The 25,632-nt window shown below is 43.1% G+C and overlaps 1 protein-coding gene across 1 annotated transcript in view; it reads left to right on the forward strand.

Moving 5' to 3' along the window:
* The first annotated feature begins 973 nt into the window (after positions 1 to 973).
* The window catches only part of xpo4 (exportin 4), a 67,220-nt gene continuing 42,561 nt past the window's right edge, over positions 974 to 25,632 (forward strand). The window contains exons 1-6 of the mRNA XM_012880072.3: positions 974 to 1,110; positions 10,527 to 10,632; positions 11,795 to 11,936; positions 12,768 to 12,906; positions 15,829 to 15,945; positions 16,034 to 16,187. Coding sequence (XP_012735526.1) covers positions 1,018 to 1,110; positions 10,527 to 10,632; positions 11,795 to 11,936; positions 12,768 to 12,906; positions 15,829 to 15,945; positions 16,034 to 16,187 — 751 coding nt within the window. The 5' untranslated portion in view covers positions 974 to 1,017. The remainder of the gene's footprint in view (positions 1,111 to 10,526; positions 10,633 to 11,794; positions 11,937 to 12,767; positions 12,907 to 15,828; positions 15,946 to 16,033; positions 16,188 to 25,632) is intronic.

The raw sequence follows: 25,632 nt of genomic DNA on the forward strand, positions 1-25,632 counted from the left end.
GTTTTAAAAAACATTGATATTAATCTTTGTATCGATTTTAATGCACAGCCCTACCAGCCAATGTGTGGATTCTGCTCCAGTTCGATGGGTATACTGTCCGAGTCTACAATGGACTGCTTATGTCTTCTTGGGTCGACAAAGCCAACCGGGCCTCACATGGGTATGCAGGGAATCCGATGCTGCACTTAAGGACCCATTTGGGGTTCCAGTTTTTCTTACCCAGGGTAGTCCTGCATCAACACTATGTAAGCAACATAGGGCCATTACCTACAGGCAATCCCTGCAAATATATTTATATTTAAATATATTTAGACATATTTAGAAATATATTTAGACCTATTTTAGTTTTTAATATACTGGTGATTCTCAGTCATCCAGGCCATGGTCATTCCAAAAAAAAAAAAAAAAAAGTAAAAAAAGCAACTGGACTTGTTTTCCGTAGTTGAAGATGTTTTGCTTCCTCTTCAGGAAGCTTTCTCAATTCAAAAGGTCTAAAGTAATGTGAAGTACCAAGCTTTATACTCCTGTCCAAACAAATATCTTGTAATGGCTTAGATAACATGCAAATTCAACAGAAACAGGTCCACCCCTTAGTAATGGGTGGTCGTTAAAGCCATTAAGCCAGCAGATTGAACCGAAACTGGTCCACTCCTCTGTAGCGAGGAGTCGTTAGGGTTGATTGGCTTGGCTTAAAGGAACGATGTTTTGATCACCCGAATGAGGGTGAGAATTGAGGTTTTTAATATATTTATAAATACATTTAAGTGTGTGTGAATAGATATGAGAAATAGGAGAACTTTTAAGTTTGAATTAAAGATTCAACATGTAGTCAGTAAATCTGACTTCATATTACATCTCTGTTTTTAGCTCAAACTTAAAACGTTCAACTCCTGTTTCTCCAAAATCCTGCCTCCGGGTCGCAGGCGCAGAGCCGTGCTTTTCCACGGTTACGTAACACGCTGCGCGAGCCTCTCCTCCACGGCTGATCCTGCCGGGCAGTCCCACAATGCAGAGCGCATGGCGCGTCATTGGAGCGAGCCGACGATGATGGCGGCGGTCGGTGCACCAGAAGTGATCACACAACTGGAGAGCGCTGCCAAAGTTTTAATGGTGAGAACCCCCGGCCTTGTCTCGCTGCCCTGCTCCGGGCTCGGAGCGCGCTTGCTAGCCGTGTCCGTGGCGGAGCCGGTAGGCTCGAGCCTCCCCGCGGCAGGTGGCTTCGTCCCGCTTGTTGTCGGTGAATGTGTTCGGGTTCGAGGCGGTGCGTGGCGCAGCGCCCCGCTCGGCTCCGTCCCGTTTACAGAACCCATTTAGCAACTCAAAAAAAAAAAAAAAAACGCCTCGCTGCTCCTGCGGCTCCCTCCTGCACCTCCGCCTCTGTGCTGCGGCTCGCTGTTCCAGAAACTTCAGCCGTCCGTCTTCTACCGCCGCCGCTAAAATCAAGTTTTATTGGACTCCGGACACAGTTGGAGCATCTCGCAGTTGTCCGTTTTCGCTCCGGCTGTAGCTTCGGTCCCTCCTCGCCGTCCTGAAACACACCATTTCCCGCTAAGTCTCTACTTGTTACCCCCCCTTAAGAGGAGCCCGCATCGGGGCGAACGAGGCAGAGGAGCCCGGCTAGGAGCCAGTAGCTAACCATGTGCATGTCACCGTGCTGTGGGTAACTCAGCTAGCTCCTGCATCAGGGTGCCCGTTTCATCCCAGCCGAGTTATTTCAGATGAAACCCGTCCAGTTCAAAATGAAGGCGTTAGAAATGCGATCTTCGTGGCTGCTAAAGCTCCACGTTAAACTCACCTGCAGGGGTTTGGATCTGGGAGGTGGGACTCACCTGAATCACCATGATGGAGCTGTTTGGGTCAGCTGCAGTCTCCAGCTGATCAGGAGCAGATGCCATGGCACAGACTGGATAATCTAACTTTTAGAGGACGATGTAGAGTCTTACAGTTTAAGAACTCACTTCAGGTTTTACACTATATCAGCAGAAGGGTTTTGTACATTTTATCATATTTCTCTAGGTGAAATGTGATAAAAATCACAGGTCAGTGCTTTCTGTTGTTTAATTATTGTGCTGACATCAAATATAGGCAGTTTTGGGTTGGGAGCCTTTTGTAACCATTTCCTGACTTAACCCTCCTATCGTCCTCAAATATAGTAACAAATTTGGTCCTTGGGGTCAATTTGACCCCAGGGATATTTACCTCCAGAAAATGATTTACAGAATATTGTTGACCAAGTTTTTGTGACAGGCACTTTGTTTATTTGTTGAATACATAAATAACCCCTTCAAAATCAGTGAGTTGACCTTACCTCTAGCGCCACCATCAGGCCAAACCTTTAAATGAAAATGAGTTTATTTTGATTTTTTTATACAAATTTTCTCAAATTTACAGGTTTTGAGCACATTCATGACTCTCACCAAATGAACCATATTGATTAATGTTGGTGACTCCCCCTTTCCTCTCATAAACATATTTATTTACTTATTTTTATCTATTTTGTTGTAATATATTTGTTGCTAGTTACTGTAGGATCTTACTCACCCCTCCTCTTTTGTTATCCGGGCTTGGGACCGGCAGTGGCAGAGTTATAGAGTTTTTTTTTGTTTGTTTTTGTTTTTTTATGATTTTTTGGGTTGTTTTTTCTGGGGGGTTTTTTGTTTTTTTTTTTGTTTTTTTTTCATTTGTGTGACAGAAAATGGATAATGAGAACATGTCATGTAGTAGTTAGAACATGGAACAGTTTTTAGAGAGAAACAATTTGAAAATCCACCCATTTTGAACAGTGTGATAATGTCAGTAGCTAAAACGTGGAACAGTTCATGCCACAGTAGCCAAGCTTTTAGTCTGCACTACTGTACACAGGATGTGCAGAGTGTGTGTGCATGCTCCTTGCAGACATACTTTTCACATTTTGAACAGGTCATGCTGGTCTTGCAGTCGTTTCGGGTGGGACAGACCTGACACCTGCCACGTTTCTTGCCTGCAGTTTGTGCCACTGGAGGAGTTGGGGTGTTTTTCTCCCTCTGTATGTCCCTCACAATAGCTGCAGCAACTGGTGATGCTCTTGGAAGGCTCTGTCTTCTCTCAATTTGAGGCCTGACCAGTGCATTGCCAAGCTCCTCCAGGAAAAGCCTCCTTCGGCTGAGTTTTCCCCTATTCCAGCCTTTGTTTATCTCACACCAAATTACGAACGCATTATATGCACTCACATCAATGATGTGGAAGAAGATGACAAGGGGCCAACGGGAAGTCATGCGTCGACAGCTGTATGTGGCTGTGACCTTGTCTAGATTGTCCACCCCTCCCTTTGTTTCATTGTAGTCCAGCACCATTTGTGGCTTTTTGTCTTCTCTGCTGCTCAGGGCAGCATCTTTATGCATGGTGCTGAGCAGCAGGACATTTTTCCCTTTCTTGGGACAGTAGGAGACCAGAGTTGCTTTCTCAGTGAAGGCAAACATGGAAGATGTTACCTTCCTGCTCTTGACAGCAAGGAGTTCAGAGGGAAGCTCTGGCTTGTTCTTTCTCACCGTCCCCAACATCGTAACCTGCCTTTTGAGCAGTTCCTCACCCAGGGCGTAAGACGTGAAAAAATTATCACATGTAATATTATGCCCATGCAGTCCTTCAGCCATATCAAGCACAACCCTTGTGCCCTGATTTTTTTCTGGTGCTTCGCCAGGAGATTTGCCCATGTACACCTGCATGTTCCAGGCAAAGCTGGACTGTGCATCACATGCTGCCCATATTTTGATGCCATATTTAGCAGGTTTGTTAGGCATATACTGTCTGAATGGGCAGCGCCCACGAAACGCAACCAGGCACTCATCGACAGTCACGTGAGCGCCTGGATTATAAAGCAGGGGTAAACGCTGCACCCACTTGTCCCACACATCCCTTACCGCAGCAAGTTTGTCACGTTCTCGACGGCCCTGCCTTGTTTGTTTGTCATCAAAGCGTATGACACGAGACAAAATGTGGAATGCCTTCAGAGACATGGTGGCTGGAAATATTGCCCTTCCAGTCTCAGCATTCCAAAGACTTGCTGTTGCTTCACCTTTTGACTTATAAACTCCTGCCAAAATTAGCAAGCCAATGTAGGCTTCCAAGTCAACTATATCCAAGTCTTTCCAACTGTCCCCATAAACACGCTTTCCCTCTAAATTTGTCATCCCAAGCACAAAATTTTTGAATGATGGCGTTATGAAGAGCTCGAATGATGACTTGATGTCATCAACATGGCTGACTGCATATCTGGTGGGTCCTGGAACCATTTTGATTATATTACTTGCGCTATGTCTACCCTGCTGTTTCAGTGGGGAAAGGGACCAAATTATTTTTCCATTTTTGGAAGAAATTGTGTCTGCTGGTGGTTGAGGGACAACAGGAGGGTCAACACTCTCATTCTCATCAGATGAGAATTCCTCAAAATCAGGGTCCTCCTCAACACAATCCTCAGTCTCAGAGACAGTCTCCTCTAAGTCACTTTCACTGTCAAAGAGCAGCTCCAAAACCTCTTTGACAGTAAGCCTTTTTCCAGAAGACATTTTCAAAGAGAGAGTGTGCAGATTGCAGTATACTCAGAGCACAGTGAGGAATGATTTGGATAGAGGACTGTAGTGCAAGCTTATGTTTGCTCCTCCCTGATTTGGCATGAACTACCAATGGCGTTGTAGGAATAACCCGCCCTTCACAAGGCGGGACAAATCAGTTCTACTTTGGCAGGTGTGAGTTCAGAAGGTCACACAGATCCCCAGATGTCTCAGTTCAAATGTATCAACTAAAATGTATCAACTCTGTGCCTGCAGGTGTGGTCATGTTAGGTCACTGACAAGTTTTAGCAGCTAAAACAGCTTGGGGTCAAATTGACCCCAGAGGACAACCAATGCGTGTAATATGTGTTCAGCACATTCAAAAAATAACATCACAAAAGTTTTATGCTTTACCAGTTGTCCCCATCAAATTAGGAAAAGTCATGAAATATGAAGCAAAAAAAAAAAAGTTAACTACTATTTTTTGAATGATAAACATTGAATGGGGTCAAATTGACCCCAAGGACGATAGGAGGGTTAAGAACATCAACCCCCATCTGACAATAAGACAAATAGGCGCATGTGTGACGTCATTTTTACCCCCCAGAAAAACAAATTCCTTGAGGCTCAGATTAACTTTAAAACAAAAAGTGAAAAAAAAAAAAAGGAAAGCCTGTTGCTGTGATTGTCAGAGTTTGTATTACTACCATAGCAGTCGCCGTGAATTCTCTATAGAGAATGTAGATATTTACCTTAAATCAAATTTCCACGAGGCTGCCCAAAAGAGATTGAACGATTAAAGGATAGAATAGATGTGTGCTCCATTTAACCTTCCTATTATCTGCTCAAAGTGTTGCTCTCTTTGGGGGCCGAGTGGCAGACGTTTCCTTTCACAGGGCGTCTTACATCCCTGTGCTTCCTCTGACTGCTGATGCTGAAAAGGGCGACTACCTTTGAGCTTTCTTCCTGCAGTAACAACCTCTGCACCGAAGAGCGTCACTGGAACCTTAAAGGGGCCCAGTCCTGTACCATGACTGATTTTCTGCTGCAGTCGCTCACTCTGGTCACACACAAAGGTTTTCCGTTCAAAATTATCGAGCCCTGTTGGGTAATTGTATTTTATCTGTGTGTTTTACATTTTGATTTTGCTCGATTTGTTTAGTAAAAGAGACGCTCCTGCGTATATACTCTACCCCTTTTTAACCGTGCCGAGACCAGTCCGAGCTCAGTAACTGAGATAACTATTGAGTGTAAATGGAACGCAAACTGAACTGGACCGAGCCAGACACAACCGGACCGCGCTAAATGCAGACCAGTTCCAGAGGTAGGTTCGGCTCGGTTTTTCCCTGGCTCGGTTTTCTATTAACAAAGAGCGCATGAGCAGACCGCGTCATCTCCTTACAGCCAGCTGACATTTCAGACATTCAGAAAAATACTAGCTTCCTTACCGTGCCACACGGTTTCCAGAGATGATTCTGCTAAGCAGTGTGATGAACCTCAGTGTCTGTCGTTGTTTCCTGCGTCTGTAAATCCTGATTAGACGTTCGTTTGTCTTATCCACGTCCCAAAAGCCGACTCTATCAAGTAAATTCACCAAAAGTTGCCTTCTTCGCCTGACTCCCTGCACACAAAGAAAAATAACCAAACATAACTTCCTGAATGTTACAGGTGCCGCCATTTTTTGCCTGATTTCCTCCTTCAATCCCAGAGAGCCCGCTCGGCTCCGTCCCGTTTACAGAACCCATTTAGCAACTCAAAAAAAAAAAAACGCCTCGCTGCTCCTGCGGCTCCCTCCTGCACCTCCGCCTCTGTGCTGCGGCTCGCTGTTCCAGAAACTTCAGCCGTCCGTCTTCTACCGCCGCCGCTAAAATCAAGTTTTATTGGACTCCGGACACAGCACAGATAGAGCAGTAGTACAGCAGATCGTAACTAGGAGGCGAGGAACCGTGATAGCATGATGTGTAAACGGTCCTCAGAACCAAGCTCGGCTTGGTTAACTGATCCAAGCTCGGACCGAGCTCGGCCTGGATCGGTTTAACAAGGCTAGTGTAAATGGGGCTATTGAGTTAAAGCAACCCTAACCCTGTAGATTGGGTTGGTAGTCGAACCGCTCTGACTGACTACGGCTGCTATCAGCTACACCACGGAGCGTCCACAGAGTTATGGTGGCTGAATCAATAGTTGCCATCTTGCTTTCCGACAGTTCTACAGTGCTGCCAGCAGATGGCGCACAACAATGTTTATGTCTGGTGATGGCGCCCATCCCTGTAGTTGTGTTTGGTTGTCCCGTCCCCGGACACATCCACCCAATAAACAGAATAGACGTTCTTGGGTTTGTAGTGACCGGTTTGGGGTCCTGCAGAGTTTTCTCTGTGTGAAAACAAACCAAACCACTGGAAAAAGCTGCAGGTCGATCAACTCATCCACTGATTTGGACCAAAAAAAACAAGTTATAGGTGGAAAAAAACGCCCTCAGACTAGGAAAGTGCTAAACAAGTTTAGTCCATTCATGGGTCACGACCGATAATCAGCCAATCGCTGTTTGCTCTGGTCAAAAAAATACTGGTTAGCTGATTGGCCTATGTTGGTGATAGACGGGCCAAATAAACCAATCAGATCAACGAAGCATATGACGTATTCGTCAACATGCTTCGAGCGACGACGAAAACACAACCACAAGCCAAGCTACTCTTGCTGCTGCAGGTAAAGGCTCGTTAGCTCAGCAAAGAAATACTCTGTAATTACGATAAAACTTGCTCGATAGCCGCGCTAACGCTAGTTTCATCGGCTGAAGCCGCCATGTTCTTTAGACTGAACTGTCGCGCTTCTCGTTGCGTCACACCTCAACCCGCCTCAAAGCCAACGCTGATTGGACGTTCGTTTGGTGAACGGCTCCAAATTTTCTTTAACGGAGAGTAGCCAGACTGATCTGCGAGTGAAACCTTGAAAGCTCGCGAGATCAGGATGGTCTCACGAGGCTACTAAAGAACAGCTTCTTACCAGGGTTCTGCAGAGCTCGGTGAGGGAAATCTGCCATTTTATCCAGGTATGTTTTGAGAATGGTTTTTATTGTAAAAGTTGCAGGACAGTAGCTCTCCAGAACTGAGTTTACTGCAGTTACCATTTGCTCCTTACTCCAGGGGTCCCTAAAGTTGGGGACCCCACTAGAGGGTCTCAAAATGATTTCTGGAACTGAAATCCAGTTGGTAAGTAATCGGTAATTTTTTTTTAAATTTTTTTTTTACCGGTGTTGTTACAAGGAAGGAGGACATTTATTGCCCTTGGTGTTTCAGGAACGTTTGTGTACTTCAGTCAGCGTTGGTCAGGGTCTGTTCGTTTGTGGGCACGAAGCAAAAAATCCCATCATGCATAATCTGTACCTCACCCATTCTGGCCTCTCCTCCCAAAAATCCAGCGTACGTTCTGGAGAATCTCCCAATGAGAAGCGGCGTTATTGCTCCTTAAAGCGGCCCGCCGGACGACTTCCTGCTGGTTGGGAATTCACCCGTCCATCCTGTGGAGGTGAAAGGCATGATCAGATGTGAAAAGTGGGATTGGACTTTATTAATTTCCACCTCTGGAAACTGATCCAAAAAGGAAACCTTGAATTTAAATAAGAAATGTTTGTTCACTTGTTCATAAATAAAGTATTTTACTGCTTTTTTTCCTCTTAATGTTTCAAACCTGGCCAGAGATTGTTAAACTGGTTGAGATCACCGGCAAAGCTATGACATTGACTTATTTTTTTATTTTTGGCATTTTCACACACAAATTAGGGGAATTGGAGATTTAAAGTGTGCTTCAGAAAAATGAGCCCTCTGTCATCCCCGTTTAGTCTTTCTACAGTCGGGCTTTAATTTAACAGCGGCCTCCATTAGGTCCAGTCCACTGCGCCTGTCTGCTCGCAGTCATAACTGTGTGTGTGATGTCATGACGGCGCGTTATGCGTGGTTTCAGATAAAAGGCTCTTTCTTCCCGCTGCAGCCTTGGACTACAGAGCTGCTTTTACTGCCATTAGGTCTGGAATGTGACTTTGCTGCTGAGCGGTATCATGGAGACGCTCCTCCATAAAGACCTGTTGGGTCTGCTCTCTCTCTCTCTCGTTGTTCATTACAGCTCGCCGCTGTAATCTCTTTCATTTATTGTGAGACCGCCACCGATCTCTGCACTTCTGTGAACGACTGAGGCGACACTTTTTCGAGGAAGCTCCTCATCATCCAGTCCTGTGGCAGTAAATGTTGCTTTTGGTGGCGGCAGCTTTCCAGTAAACTTCACTGGTTGACGTTAGGCGTCAGTAGTTTGTCTGACCCCTCTGTAGGCCACATGGACGGGTTGTAGAGACTCAGCTGCAACTTTATTTTCCCCCTAAAGGTCTGCATTAGAAAATGAATACAGAGGCGGTATACTCATCAGCATCCCTTCTCATTTATGAGCTGTTCAATTATATTTTTAGTCCTGTGGAAAAATAATTGGTAATTGGTAATCTTTTCTGAAACGAGGGATCACAAGTTTTCAACTATTTGACAATATTCCGGTTTCACTTTTAGCTGTTCTTGTCTTCGCTCAGTCGGCTGGACTCCCAGCAGCCTTTCACGCCTGACCTGATGTGATCTCCTGGTGGTACAAGTCACGTCGTGGTACGGCGATTAGAAACAATGCAAAGAAAAAGTGGGTTAGTTGTAATCGATATCCTTACAAGTAGGGCTGAACAATTAATCGCATTTTCAATATAATCGTGATTTAAAAAAAAATGCAATTTCCAAATCGCAGAGTCTGCAATTTTTGGCTATAAACAATTAGGGAATTAGATACGTCCATTAGGTGTCAGTAAAATGTTTAAAGTGGGTTTGCCTCCACATGGAAGGGAAGACAGTTGCAGCAGTGAGATAATCTAATTTTACCACTTGTTTGAGAGTTTATATAATCATACAAAGCATTAAGTACAGGTCAATCAGTTTAATACATAGACTTGATTGTTGGTTGCACTTTATGTTCAAGGATTGATGTCTAATTAAATTAAAAGCTGTTCTCTTGAATAATATTCTGATCAATAGAAACATTAAAAGTTCATAATTAAAATAGTCCTTGTGTACAAACATCTTTATTTAGAGGCCATTTTTGTTGCTTGTGGTTAATGCGGAGAAAAGTCAAAATTGCAATTTTGATTGAAATATATTGTAGGCAGAACGCAATCATTACTGCTAGATGCTGTTGGTCTTTTAGCAACTAATCCACATGACGAGGAAAGAAATTGATTTGTTGTTTGTCTATATATTTTAAAACACATGATAAATTAAACTTGGGGAAAAAAATCGCATTAAATCACAATATTAAGAAAAAAAAATCACAATTAGATTATTTTCCAAAATCATTCAGCCCTATTTACAAGTGTGAGCAACTTTATCCATTAAACGTTTTTCCTGGTATCGTGCGGCTTCACTGAGGAAGCAAAGGTGGAGGTGTTGGGACGGCGTAAAACCAACAGCACATTTCACAAATGGAACGTGATGGTGGCGGTATGACGGTGTGGGGCTGCTGGAGAACCTGGACAACATGCTGATGTTGGGACCATGAAATGTGTTTTCTGTGAGGAAAAATGGGATGAGTAGCTCCATCAAAGTCTGGACATGAATGTGATGGAGACGCCGCGGCTTCGCCTGGAGAGCAGGCCAGCCACGTGGCTGAGGTCAAAGGTGTCTGAGCAGAACCTGAAATAAGGTCTTAAAATCAAAAGCTGATCACTTTATTTAGCATTTACAAAAAGTATGATGTGTGTGTAACGTTTAATCTTAAGTCTATACACTGCTAAGATAGCATTTAATGTAAGTTCCCTGTCATATTTATCCTGTTCATTTAGAACATTTTAAATGTTTTCTTAGCCAGTCTCTCCAACCCAATAAAAGCTTTAAAATGTTCTCTTTTTTTATTTAAAAACAGGACACGTTATGTTTTTCAGGGTTCGTGTCTAAATTGTGCTGCTTCTGTTTGTTTCTCCAGGCACCGCCGTCCATGGTCAGCACAGAGCAGAGGCAACACGCTGAACACGTATTCCTCTCCTTCAGGAAGTCCAAATCCCCGTTCGCCATCTGCAAGCACATCCTCGGTAGCTGCTGAATTTAGCTGAACTTGCATAATGTTAGAATGACGAACTCACGCGCATGCTAAAAGAAATCATCTCATTTCCCCAGCAAGTAAAGAGCTGCAGGACCGTAGAGTATTGCGCTTAGGGCCTGCGTGATTTAAAAAAACCTGGAGCAACACTAGCTGGCACCGAATTCAGCACGAATCAAATTCTCTCGTTTCGGCGCTCGCGTCTTCCCGTGGCTTAGCCGGTGCTTATGTCCGTTACCCGCTGGCCCCGTGCAGGGACCCGTCTGCAGCGGTCACTGGGTGAGAGGCGGGGTACGCCCTGGAGCGGTCGCCATCCGCTACCTGGCATCACCGACACACAGGACAGACAACGATGCTCCTAAAGGCCGTTCAGAGAGGCCGCTCAGCCTGTCATGCATAATTATTGGATTGTGGCAGTGGTACCCAGAGCACTGCAAAAACAACTTAAAATAAGTAAAAGGTTCTTGAAATTAGTGTATTTGTCTTTGATTTGAGCAGGTAAATAAGATGATCTGCCAATAGATCACTGGATTTTTGCACTTAAAACAGGAACAATTCATCTCCATCGTCTTATTTCAAGTGCAGGATGTCTAATTATCTTATTTTAGGGGTCAAAATACTCATTCCATTGGCAGATAATCTTATTTACCTGCTCAAATCTAGGACAAAAACACTAATTTTAAGAAATTTTTAGACTTAATTTTAGATCCGGTTTTGCAGTGAGAAAACTTAAACATCTACACAGAGAGAGCGTGCAAAAAGACAGCTGCAGCCATTATGTACTTTCCACCAGACAAAATCCTGTTTTTATTCACAGGTCCACTAGCATCCACTAGCTCTCATAGAGAAAGCTGTTTTTTTTTTTTTTTTTTTTTGTGGGGACAGGAACTAAACAGACCCATGTTAACAGCAAACTTGATTTTAAGAATTCGAGGCATAAAAACCTTGTTCCGTCCAGATTTAAGTTGAAACCATTAAGCGAGTCCTTGTCGCTTTGGGAACTCTGCTATGCTTTGACAAAATTTGGCCTGAATTAGAATTGGGGGCGGATATTTAAAAATCTTAAAGCAGTTAACACATTTTTCTTTTTCTTTTTTTCACTTTTGCATTGTGTTCGTTCTGCTCCCTCACGTTTCTCCTCTCTCTCTCTCCAGAGACCAGTAAGGTGGACTATGTGCTATTCCAGGCAGCCACGGCCATCATGGAGGCTGTTGTGCGGGAGTGGATCCTGCTGGAGAAGCCCAGCATCGAGTCCCTCCGGGCCTTCCTCCTCACCTACGTCTTACAGAGACCCAAGTAAGTAGGAAAGACGGAGGTTTTTGCTCAAACCTCCCGAACCAGTCCCAGCATCCATCGCCAGCCCTCATTCTCATCATTTCTGCAGGAATTCAAACTGTGCATAATTCATAGTTAAAACGTATATTAATCAATGTGCATAAACTGATGTAGAAAAAGACGTCAGGACTCCTTGTAGGCCTATAGTGGCATTCAAACATTTAAATAAGATGCTTTCTTTGATTTTTTTTTTTTTTTTTTATTGTTGTTATTATTATTATTATTATTAATATTATTATTATTTTTTTTTCTCAGTGACTGAACACATTTTTTCAGTGTTTCTGGACTCTAGACGACTTTTAGTTCAGTTTTAACTATGTGACTTTTAAACTTTTGTTAAAATGCCAACAAACAAGACTAAAACTGATATTTAAAGATTTTTTTTTTTTTTTTCAAAGATCTGAACAATATATTGAACTGCAGTCATCATCGCAGTATCAGAATCAATGCAGTGTTTGGCAGAGTGTCGTCCTGCCAGTGTCATGCCTTCATGAATGCTCTGCATGCCACTAGCATAGTTGGACAGTAAATATCTAGTCGCTGAGATGCTAAACCTCAAGGACAATAATTGTGTAGTGCAGAGTACTTTACGTGTTTTGACAAGATTTTGATATTAGAGATCTGAGCTAATCCGAATGCCTGGAGAGGTATGAAACGACCCTATGTTGCTGTCGATCCGGCGCGGTGTCGTTTTAGTGATTTGTGGAACCTGTAGATAATCCGACATCTCGCCAAACTGTGCTTCACCAGGACTGTGAGCGTCTAAAGCAAGCCTCTCCCTTTTCCCTGCAGCCTGCAGAAGTATGTCCGTGAGCAGATCCTGCTGGCTGTGGCAGTCATCGTGAAGCGAGGCTCCCTGGACAAAAGCATCAACTGCAAAAGCATCTTCCACGAGGTCGGCCAGCTCATCGGCAGCGGGAACCCCACAGTGGTAAAGGAGAGACACGCGTGACCAAAAACTGCTTTCACCTTTTACTGCTGCTGGCTACCATTGGTTTTAGCTGCAAAATACAGTCATTAAACATCTAATGGCATATCTTCAATTCACCTTTATTTATATAGCGCCAATTCATGAAACAAGGCACTTTCCAAAGTCAAATTCAATCAGATTATACAGGTTATAAACCGTTTTTATATATGAGTAATAATATTGAAGGATTACATTCATGCATCCCAGATTTCAGCACCATTAAACTGGATGGAAACCTTGGTTATATTTCACTTTCCAGCCTTAATTCTGACTGCGTTCTTGTTTTCAGACTTTATGAAAGAGTTCTGTGCTCAGAAAAGACAATTTAGTCTGACAATATTAAAAAAAAAGACAAATACCCCAAAAGACCACAGGAAATGTCAAAGTAGAAAACAAATCTGACACTGAACACGTTGTCTTCCTCCATTATTTACATCAGTTTCTCTGTGTATTTCTGAAATATTTCTATGTATTGTGTGGAGGGCTCATTAAATGAAAAATTAATACCAATTTAAAAAACAAAGACAGGATAACTATATATGTATAATCCAGCACACTCAAAGATTAACTGAAAATCTAAACATGAAGACCTGACCTAATTTTGTCAATTTATTGCACGTTCTCCGCCCCCATAGTTGTCTTAGCTCTGTCAGTCCAGTAGATGGCGCTACTGCGCTTGGTCTCTAAATTAAATCCCAAAGAGAGAAATCCTACAAGTGCAAGATGATCCAACAGAAAACCCTCAACTTTCAACTTGATTAAAATCCCAAAACTCTCCAGACTTTAGACATTTTGATCTGCCGTCTTTTAGATCTTTACAAAATAAACTGCATTTTGTAATGCAACATGATTTAAAATTCCTGTACCTTTTTTAAAATGTTATAACACTTTCCCCTCAATTTTTTTTAGAGTCAAGAGAAATTTCCATTTTCTTTTCTTTACATATGTATTTATTAATCATCTTGCACCTAGGAGATCAATCAGAGCTTTAACAGTCAGTTAAAACCTCGCAGGCCTTTTGATATATTTAACTTTAGATTGTATAAATTGTTTGAAAATATAGATGTGATCTCTATGCTAAACATTTTTAAATCACATTTAATGTTTTTATGTCCAACTATAATATAAAGATGAATCAGGCAGTTTGTTCAATTTAACCGAGGCTTATTTTTCTGCATGCATCTAGTCCTTTTGCTTTATGTGCACTGATTTTAAAAAGTAATGGTGCCAGTAATGGAAAAGCCACTGCCAAAGCCACTCACGTGAAAATGTGTGTGCTTGAGGCCGAGGATCAGTTTGTGTTTGTTGGGTGCTTTAATAGCACTGCTAGAAGAAAAGAAGGAGGATAATTTCACGTTCTGTGTTTATATAAAACGCTTTATTGTAAATTCAAACATTGACACTTTAGTACATCCTGAAATGTATTGAAATGGACAAAATCTGAGTGTCAGTAGAAAAAGCGGATAAAGCGTTGAATCTTGTGTGTTGAACATTAAAACAATAGTGTTAAAACCTGCATTAACAATGCGGTTCAGCATGAAGGAAACTTATCTATTTAATTTTCTACAGTGCATTATTCATGCTCTTAACCTTCTTAACCTCAGGGCCCAACTTTTCCTGTCCAAATTGGCCCAGGGCTCGGTTGGAGTATCGACAATCCAATAGTTTACCAAACTAGCCCCACTTTTGGTTGATCTATATTAAATATCTAAATCAAGTCCACAAACAAGTGACACAGGCTAACACCTTGTCAAGCTAAATGACGTAATTTGTTGATGACATTTATCGAGTGCGCTTAAACCTGCTCATACAATCAGGTTATGAACAGGCCAAGAAATAGGCGGAAGAGATCAAACTGTGAGCAGAATAAAATTAAAGGGTCGTGTCAGGCGTCTGAACGCTAAAATAACTAGTGAAAGTAGTCATAGAAAAGAAAAACGAGGAAATTAGTTGAAACAAATTGTTTCATTTGAAAGTGAGATGGTCAGCAACTTCTTTGCAGCTGCCTCTCCTATTGTCTCAAGGACACAAACCTAAAACTGTGAACAGATCCATGTATTTTCCAAACTGCTGCTACACCATAAACTAATTTATAGTTGATTTGGCAGTTTGGTATATTGTGAAAAAACTTTATGTGCCTTACAAAGTTGACTGACATGCCTATCATGGCACCATGCTGGAACTGATACTGAGAGCGACCCATGTTTTCTAAAATGATTGAGGAAGCGGCCTGTGTGTCTAGGGGCTGGATGTTGTACACCTCATGGAAGTTGTTGGAAAACATGAATTTACTGATTCTGTGGGGGGGGGGGGTCAAATCCTTATTGGAATTGTTGGCTCCACTGGGAGTTTGTAAAATCATTGCCAACTCTATTCTGAGATAGAAGAGATTTATGGAACATTAACATCACGGCTTGTATTGTTCTTGCACTGCCTTAAGCTTCTGTTTACACACATTATCAGCAGTGTAATCAAAACCCAAGATCCATTCTTCGTTTTCAATAATATCATCTTTATTGTCATTGAAACATACATTGAAACATACATTACAATGAAATTTGTTCTCTGCTTTTAACCCATCACCCTTGGGGAGCAGTGGGCTGCCATGTGTGGCGCCCGGGAAGCGTTCTGGGGTTAAGGGTCTTGCTCAGGGACCCAGAATGGCAGCTTGTGGGAGTTGAACTCAGAACCTCTGGGACCGAAGCTCTGTGCTCTAACCACTAGGCCACCAAGAGTCAGAAAGGACTCTCCATTTTTTTGTTTTGTAATATTTGGTAAAACTCCTTTCTCTGCTTTTTGGACCTTTGGCCCAGAAGTCATTCTGTGTAACAGGTATATTACACAGAATGACTAATTTCTAATGCATAATCCTCTTCCCTGCAGCAAACCCTGGCCTGCTCCATCCTGACCGCTCTGCTCAGCGAGTTCTCCAGCTCCAGTAAGACCAGCAGCATCGGCCTCAGCATGGAGTTTCACGGCAACTGCAAGCGCCTCTTTCAGGTTTGCTTCCCACGTTTCTGCCTTCAGGCCTCTCCTCTTCGTCGCCTCCAGCCCTGCCGTCGCACCTCTAACCTTTTGTCCCCTCCAGGAGGACGGCTTGCGTCAGATCTTCATGCTGACCATGGAGGTGCTGCAGGAGTTCAGTCGCAGAGAGAACCTCAACGCTCAGATGTCCTGCGTCTTCCAGCGCTACCTGGCTCTGGCCAACCAGGTCCTCAGCTGGAACTTCCTGCCCCCCAATCATATCCTTTGTTTCTTTGAAGAATAGCCAAATAAACGACTGGTTCGTTGGCTAATTGAAAGGGTTTGTGACGTCTAGTACCAGTGGGTAAGTGGAGTTACCATGCCACACGTTTGATGTAGCGAGGCTGTGTTAGATGTGTGTAGATCTTAATGCCTTTAAAATCATCCCCTCTGATCTTTGTAAACTTTTTACCCTCCCTGAGGCACTACTTTGTAGAATCACCTTCTTTGCAATTCACACGTAGAGACAGAATTTAGTTTTAATTCTTATTTTCAACCTCGGATTACAAGGAAAAGCTCATTTTCAACTCATGCAAACTCATTAATATGCTTTAAACTAAGCTATTCCACTGCAGCTCTGGTTGCCATTAAAAGGCTTACTTCCTGGGTTACCCTGTATTTACAAAGGTTCGTAAATAGAGACATCTTTACGATTCGGCCCGTAAAGATTATTATTATTAACAGTTCCTGGACAGAAATCACCGTCACTCTTGGAAGAAAGGAAGAAGCTTTAAAATGTTGGCGACAGCTATGTTTTCTACTGCTACATGTAGTGGGGTGTGGTAGGCTTGGTGTAGGAGCACAACGCTGCCCTCTAGAGTCTAGGAGAATAGTGCTAGTTCGGAGGAAAAACCGCTCGGAGCCTAAACGCTGCAGACGTCGTGTCCGCACGTGTCATTTCCGCGCAGATCGCTCGTGCGTCAAGCATAAAGCAACCTTAATGCTCTCTCTGCCCGTCTAGTTCAGGGTTGCTGCTCTGCCGTGTTGTTTTTATAATCAGATGGATTGAACTGAGCCGTCCAAAGCTTGGTTTATTGTTTTTTTTAACCTAACCCTACTTTAAACTTCTCAATATTCTCCCTGACCTGTCGGCTGTGTTCCTTGGTCTCTGTGAGGCTGTTCGTTTAAAAGTTTTTAAAACCGTGTAATTTTCCTTCTATGTTTTTACAATAAATGGCTACTATTTGTTGGTCTCTTAAAATGAAAGCTTCAATAAATACATTTATTGCAGCTTGCGGTAGCCGTGTGGCAAAATATGGGAATTATTAAGGGGGTTGGAATACTTATGCAAAACATCGTAAATCTCTTAAGGGTGGGGGGCGGGTGGGGGGTTGTCTCCAAATAGATGTTGCCCAGAAATGTATATCTGTCAGCAGGTTTTGCTTTGTAGCACCCGTCCGTGTTACGTTTGCAGTTGGCCGCATTGCTGAGCAAACTTAGGCGCTCAGAGTGTGCGTCTGAGTGTTTGTGTGCTCATCCTGGCTCATTATGGCTTTAATCCCCACAGCCTGGCATCCTCTCTGCCCGTCTGAGGGGATCTGGAGCGGCGCTTGCTGCCAGCAGCGTATCATTTTCAAAGAGGTGTCTCCGTGTGCCCCCCCACCACTTCCCCCCCCTTGTTTCATTCTAGCGGGACGGCGGCCCCGCCTTGGCTTGTAGAGGCTCCCCTTGGTATGCCTGGCACGCTTGTGTCTTCTCAAAGACCCACTTTTATGTTTTGAAAGGAACCTGATGTTGATTTTTAGACGACAGTTTAAGTTTGTTTCAGTGTCGCCGCTGCTTTATGAAGCTGAAGGAGGAGTTGTGGTTCCTGCGAGGGGCTTTAGGTTTGAGCCTGAAGCAGGGGATGGTGGGTCTGGTTGCCATAGACTTACCCAGGTTTACTGTGCTTAGATGTCTCGTTCATCCTCCATTCTGCAGTTGGAGCTGTGCATCGTCTTGGGCTGCATTTAGCATATTATGAATCTATTCCTAGCATCTTGGAGTGGTAGCATTTTAGTGGTGGTCAGCTGTGGATGATCTTTTGATCCTTCAGTTCAACTCTGTTAGAGGCAGGCCCATTTAAATGTTTTGCATGGATTAGACTTGACATAAAACAAGGTTTACTGTTAAGGCGGGTGTCTTTTTGTTGCACATAAATGCTTCAGATCGTCAGACTAATATTAATATCAGACATAAATAACCTGAGTAAATTTATCTTTTTAAGAAAGGCTATCCCAAAAACTGTTTCCACCAAGTTGGAGAGATGGCATTTTTCTTCTGTTGGATAAATAAAATAACATTTTGAATCCTGATTTGTAGTAAATCTGCTTGTTTTCTGATAATAATAATTATTCAAATGGTTTGATCTGAGCTATTGAGTATTGAAATGTGAAAAAATGAGAAATCAAGGAATTATCTTTCACACGACCATATTTTAAAATATTAATCTGATGGTTTAATCTTTTACTAAGGCTATCTTATAACTGATTTCCTGACGCTTTGTAGCGCTCACTTGACTTTAGCCATAATTACTTTCAAGGCTCTTGGTGCGGGCTCAGCTCCTCCAGGTTCATTATTTAATAATCAGCTAAAACGAAAGCGAGTGAAGCACAGATAGCCGTCTCACTTCTAAATGCAGGGAGCCCTCCTCCCTTTCACATAAATAGAGCCGTTCTCTCCTCTCCATGTTGACTTGTCATAAATGTTGACTACCATCTCGGCCCATAAAAATAGCTCACGACTTCTTAGATCAAGTGGCGTCCTCCTTGAAATCTGCCGTGCGTGTGAAGTCTCCGGATGCCTGAGCTGTTGCTGAAAAGTAGAACAGATTGATGAAGACCGCAGGGAGGCCCGGCGAGTGCCGCCTGCTGTCTGTCTGCGAGCGCCGCAGCACGCCGGGTCCGGGGCAGCGGGATCTGAGCGCCTCGCCGCCGTCTGAAGCGGCTTCTGTCAGCGCCGCCCGGCGTCTCGCGGAGACACGCTCCCCAGGGCGTCTCTTCGGCAGCGGGCCGGGCTGCAGCCGGGGGTCACGGTCAGGACCCCCGGGGCCGTTAACGCCTGGAGCTCTCAGACAACTCGGCTGCTTCCATAATTGTACGCTAACGTTTGCGTTCAGGCACTTCTGATGTTGTTTAAACGGCGCTGGTATGAAAGGGGAGTCTTCAAAGCTTTAGCCGTGTCGCCGTAAATGGCACTCTGTTCCCCTGGAAGGTTCAAACGTTTCCTTTTTAATCGTCCTCTGGGTGGGAATGTGTTGGTTTCATTTGTTTAGGCTGACCCTGGGCGACTGTGACGCAGTGGGAAGATTGGTCATATCTTCGGTGCGTCTCATCAAACCAAACGTTCAGCCATCTATTGCTGCTATGAAGTGCATTTGATTCCAATTCTACGCCTGAAATCAACCCAGGCGTGTACTTACCATATAGGCAACCGTCTGGGGGCCCCAGCCAGTAAAGGGTCCCCCCACACTGCAAAAATATAACTAAAAATAAGGAATATTTCCTATATTTGAGCAGGTACATAAGATTATTTGCCAATGGAGTAAGATTTTTGCACTTATAATAGGAACAATTCATCTCCATCATCTTATTTCAAGTGCGGTATATGTAATTATCTCATTTTAGGGGTAAAAATACTCATTCCATTGGCAAATAATCTTATTTACCTGCTTAAATCAAGGGCAAATACATTCATTTCAAGGAAATTGAACTTATTTTTAGCTCTCTTTTTGCAGTGCAGTGAGGGGGGATGTTTCAGCTCGTCTAAGGTCACGTTCTGGGCGTTGTGACCCCCGAGGTCGAGGGTAGGATTAGGGCTGTGTAAGTTGATGCTGAGTGTTTGCCTTGGCCCTGACCCACCACCGAGAATCCCAAACGGCCGCTATCTAAACAGCGGGACGGAGTTAAACAGCTGATGAATGTGCAGAAAGCCCCAGTCCATTCATTTAAAGACGGCACCGGGGCGGGATCTTTTTTAAATTACGATAGCATGCGGCTCATAAAGGATTTGCGAGCACTTTCTCATCTCATCTCCTATACGGAGAAAATATTCGTCTCGCGTTACTGCGTCACGTACATTTGTCCTCTTGGATTACAAGGGGGAAAAAAAACCCTGGCATGGAAACACCAGTGTGTAATTGCTTTATTATTGGTTTGCATCACTGGAGGCTGAATTAATCACAACTGCTGCCTAAACAGATGGGGGGGGTGCTCAACAGTAGGGAGAAATGGTGGGGGGGGGGAGGGGGGTTAACAGGTTGCAGAGGAGGTATTCCCGGACTGTTATTTCACATGGCGAGGCGGCGGGGCGGTCTTGTGGCAGGATATATCACTTAAACCCCACCACGCGCCGTAGCATAGCGCTGCGGTCTTTGCACGGGTCCCAGGCAGACGCTCTGCCCCTGCCTCCCCGTGCAGCCGGACCCCCCACCCCCCCCTCGGCAGCGATGGGGGCATAATGAATGAGGGGATAGAGGAGAAGCTCGCTAATCCACGGTCCTTCGGCGTGAAGGTTGTTCGGGCTTGCAAAATGCTGAGATTATCGGGCTCAGCAGGTCGTTTGCTATTTAAAACCGTCACAAAATGCGACAAGGGTGATTGATGCTCGTGTTTTAATCTCGTCGTCACACAGAAACAGAAATGAGTTTGCGACGCGTTTTGGAAAAACCCACTGATGCTGCATCCTGACACCCAAAAGCATTTTGTCCATTACACCCTTCTTTTAGGGTTTAAATGGATAACCTACAAACATTTAAATGCTAATTGTCTTTAAATGTGATTTTGCTGCAGAAAGGAGTTGATTTACTCGGGCGCCATGACTGTGATGAAAGTGAGGAGCATTCAGGAGTGTTAGCAGGACTGTCCCAATCAGCATGTTTTTTTGTTTATGCCAATCTGAGTTATTTCTGATTGGACATTTTCCAACGCTATCCCAGTCTTTTGTTTAATATCAAGGATTGCTACAGGTGCATCTCCATAAATTGGGATATCATCTGAGAATTGAGTGTATAGATCTGCTATTTTTTTTATTTATTTAAGTGTTTATCTCTGTTACTTTCAAATACTCTTTGCTATTTTAATCTTGAGAATCTGATTCTCAGAAAATTCAAAGTGCCTCTTTAGTAGCGTGGCATGGAGAGCAGCCTGAGGCCCAGGTTGCTTTGTAGGGAGCTCAACCTTTCACTGAGATCACACGGTTGGCTGTGATGGTCCTCATATTGCTCCTGACAATGCTTCACTCGGGGGTTCAGGTGAGAGCAGTTCGCTGGTCAATAACACCCAGACATGCCGTGGTTATTAAAGCGCGTGTTGGTGCTAGTGGCCATGTGGGCCGGTGCCAGGTCCTGCTGGGAATGTGAATTGGCAACTTCAAAAGGCTCGTCAGCAGAGGGAAGCATAGAGTGCAGTAAAATATCCTGGTAGATGACTGCGCTGGCTTTCGACTTGATAAAACTCACCAGACCAACACAGCGAATTACAGGCACCGCCAAGCATGGCTGACAGTAAAACAGTGACAGCGGACCCCGGGTACCGGTGGTCTGAACATGTGCATCATCGCTCTTCTTCCTGACTCTGGAATATAAATTACATTTATATTCATCTACTTCTGATGGTAGTCCCAACTGGAAAGATTACTCAATTAATCTCTCCATATTACATTTATTTTCTGTTTTTCTTCTGCTTCTAATTAGGGCGGGGCAATATATGGAGATTATTTTAAAATATTTTTTTTTTAAAAGATATACAAGATGAGACTATATCGTTTATCGAGGTGATCAACGTTGCGTTAGAATTATACTTTTATGTATGGGAGAAGGTCATTTTTCTGCTGTTTCTCATGCTTATCTACAGCGGTGTTGTGCAATTTAACTATTTGATTATGAATATTATTAGCTATTATAACTAGATATTATAATTGACAATGTTATTCTAATCATGGGAATTCTACAAAAAAATTTAATGGTGTTAAGGGCTACCAGCCTTTAATGGTTATAACTAGCAGTTGAGTTTATTATTTAATTATTAAACTTATTTACCATGAGAGATGGAGGTCTAGTTAGTTGTAAGACTGAAGTAGACTTGCCACCAGCAAATGTTAATAACATTTTAGTATAATTGCACTTGGAATCATTAATCATTAAACATAAGCAAAGGAAAATAGCGTATCTTAAGTATTCGTATTGTTAACCTGAAAAGGGGTGATTTGACACAATTTGATCACTGATATACATTTAAACTATTTAGAATTTATTAAAGCAAAAATTCCCTTTTACAGCAAATATTCTGTTTAATACTAATACTCTTTGAACACACCAACATAACATAAGGATGAAAATAAAAGCAATAACGAACAGCAAAATGATCAAACTTGGATGTTTGAGATTTTAGCTTTAGGTAATTTCTTTAACTTATAATAAGCCTTACTTAATCAAGCATTGAATAATGTTGCCCTGCCCTACTTCTAATTTAGCTCTGTGTTTTCGTCCTGTGGTGCGTTCGGGTGCCACCTATTTGAGAGTTTTCCAATCATTGTTAGCGACCCCTATCCATGCAGGTCAACTGAGGCGTATGTGGTCGACCCCCAGAGGGTCCTAATGAAGCCTAATGGGCAGATCCAGATATCCTCGTTCACATTCGTGCATACTGGAAGCATATTACTCTCGGCTGCATTTAACAGCGGTATTAACTCTGTGTTTTACACGTCTCTGTGGCTGCAAACTCAACAGCTCCTCGTGAGAACCTTTGGTGTGCGGTCCTTTTCGCTAACATCGGATTTAAACCTGTGGTTAGTGGTTAACACGGGCTGTGTTCGGCGTTACTCTACTGTGGCTCTCTCTCTCTCTCTCTCTCTCTCTCTCTCTCTCTCTCTCTCTGTGTCAGCCTGTCATTACGTCTCGACTTTGGAGTGGAAAACTGACGTGTCACATTAGTTATTCTGGAGCCTGCTGGAGTGGTTGAGATAGTAGCAGGTGATGCCTTTTAAAAACCCACCAAACCACAACCACATGTCGGCGTCACTCCGTGTACATTACTCATCATGTAGGAATGGCAAACACACACACAGACTGGATCCTTTCTGGTTCTGATCGAGTGGGGACTAAATATTAAAAACTTTCATTGCATGAAAATAAATACAGTTGGTGTCCTCGAGCCCACTATAAGCTGTATTCTAACTGGATATCTCTATTAGCGTAGACGGATTGGGGGATTATCCTACACCAAGCTTTTTTCATTCTTCGGAAATCCTGAAAGACCTAATTGACTTAAAGTATTGATGCAATGTTGAAACTTTCTTGTTTTCTTATGCTAAAATCAATGTATTTGGTTTGCATTGTGTTTTCTAGGCCAAAAACGGAGCAACTAACTGTAGAATGGAAGAAAAAGGATGCTTTTGAAAATCATTCAGTCACAGAGACTCTCAGTAGTTTTTAGGGCCTGAGTCAGTCCAAGGCATGGTTGTGCTTTGATGTATAGTATTCCTGCAGCTCTGGCTGGATGATTAGAGTTGTTGTCCTGCTCCTCAGTCCCAGTCTTTTACCTCCAGCTGGGAATGTCCTGTATTTAGATCCATCCATCTTCCCTTAAACTGTGACCTTCTCTGACAACTGCTGAATGAAAAACTTCCCCACAGCTTGACGCTGCAAACATCGTGTTTCCATGTGGGGGGTGGCATATTCACTTTGATGTGGTGAATTAGCTTTCTGGCTCACCTCATATGTTTCATGTTGGACTGGAAGCTCGATCTAAGTCTCATTTGACCAGTTTACCTCCTTCCGCCTCTTAGCTTGTGGCAAACTGGAAACAGGGAGTCACAGTTTTTTTCTTCAACAATGGCGTTCCTCTGGCCTCTCTTCCATGAAGGCCCGATTTGTGGTGCGCTCGACTAAAAATAGTCCTGTCAACATGTTCTTCTCTCCTAAGCTGTGGATCTTCACAGCTTTTCCAGAGTCACAATGGGCCTCTTGGCTGTTTCTCTGATTAATGCTCTCCTAGCCTGGCCTCCAGGTTTAGGTGGTGTGCCATATGTTGGTAGGTAGTACCAATGATCAAAGCTTAAAACAATGTTTTATAACCTAACGCTGCTTTAAACTTGGTCATGGTCTCTAGTTACTAATTGCATGTCTTCTGAAAAACAGTTTTACTGCTTTTTGTTTAGTGGTATCAGAGTAAAAACCGCTAAACACATGCAATTCCTTTGTGTTGGGGTTTTATTAGGTCCTAGAAGCAAAGACTCTGCAAAGATCTATTGCAAACACTGGCCTATTGTTCTTCTCCAAAGTTAATTGGCTTTTTAAGGGCCTTAAAACACTCAAAAGCTCACCATACCTTGCAGACAATTCTGACCCTTGTGACTGTTTGTATTTCAATTAAATTAAAAGGAGTGTGGCCAAATTGCTCTACAGCGCCCGCTAACCGGCACTAAAGAGCTATAAGGAATCCCACAATCCTTTGCGTGTCATAATATATAAGCACAGAGCAGAGACAAGAACTACACTGTGGTTTATTTTCCATGTGTGTTTCTGTCGCGTAATGACGTACGAGTTAAAGGCTGTCTGAAATCAGCACAGCGGTCCGAAGCTCCCTTCCTCCCCACAATTATGTCCTTACTGTTGACCCCGTGAAAGGTCAAGGAACAGGAGGTATAATTCTAACGTTTCGGATGCAGATTCCATTCCTGATGTTGGAGGGTTTTATCTGTGTCCAAAACTTCAAATGTGTTATACCGGTTGGCCTTACTGAGCTAAGGGACATTGTGAGCTCCCTATGCTAAAGGAGCTATGATAGGAAGCATACAGGCTCCTTTTCCTACCTCCTTCCTTAGTGAACAAAGTCAGGTTTCTGTAGTGATTGACCGTCCAGGACACTGGAGAAGTTTCAAACTTTGTGTGATAACTAATAGTTTCAAACGACATTTTCAAAATAGCGCAGGAAGTCTTTATTAGTACTTTATTAATTTTCATCACGAACGTTGGATTTGTGCCACATTTGTGAAGGCTTTCCAGCTCAGCTGAGCTTGACTGAACGTAATAATGAGGCTTGCTTACGGCACCGCTGAGTGGCGACGTTCACACTGCAAAAAGAGAACTAAAAGTAAGTAAAATTTTCTTGAAATTAGTGAATATATGAATATTTTTCCTTGATTTGAGCAGGTAAATAAGACTATTTGCCGATGGAATAAGATTTTTTACACTTAAAATAATAACAATTAAATTTCATCATCTTATTTCAAGTGCAGGATAGCTAATAATCTTATTTTAGGGGTAAAAATACTCATTCCATTGGCAAATAGTCTTATTTAGCTGCTCGAGTAAAGGAAAAATATACTGATTTCAAGAAAATTTTACTTAGTTTTGGTTCCCTTTTTGCAGTGCAGAACCAACTGGGAAGCTCACGGTCTCCAAACAACCTGGAGTGGCACCGCTTGCTAGCCTCGTGAGACCATCCTGATCTCGCGAGCTTTCAATGTTTCACTCGCAGATCAGTCTGGCTACTCTCCGTTAAAGAAAATTTGGAGCCGTTCACCAAACGAACGTCCAATCAGCGTTGGCTTTGAGGCGGGTTGAGGTGTGACGCAACGGGAAGCGCGTCAGTTCAGTCTAAAGAACATGGCGGTTTCAGCCGATGAAACTAGCGTTAGCGTGGCTATAGAGCAAGTTTTATCGGAATTACAGAGTATTTCTCT

This window comes from Fundulus heteroclitus, chromosome 7, assembly GCF_011125445.2.
Source record: "Fundulus heteroclitus isolate FHET01 chromosome 7, MU-UCD_Fhet_4.1, whole genome shotgun sequence".
NCBI lineage: Eukaryota > Metazoa > Chordata > Actinopteri > Cyprinodontiformes > Fundulidae > Fundulus > Fundulus heteroclitus.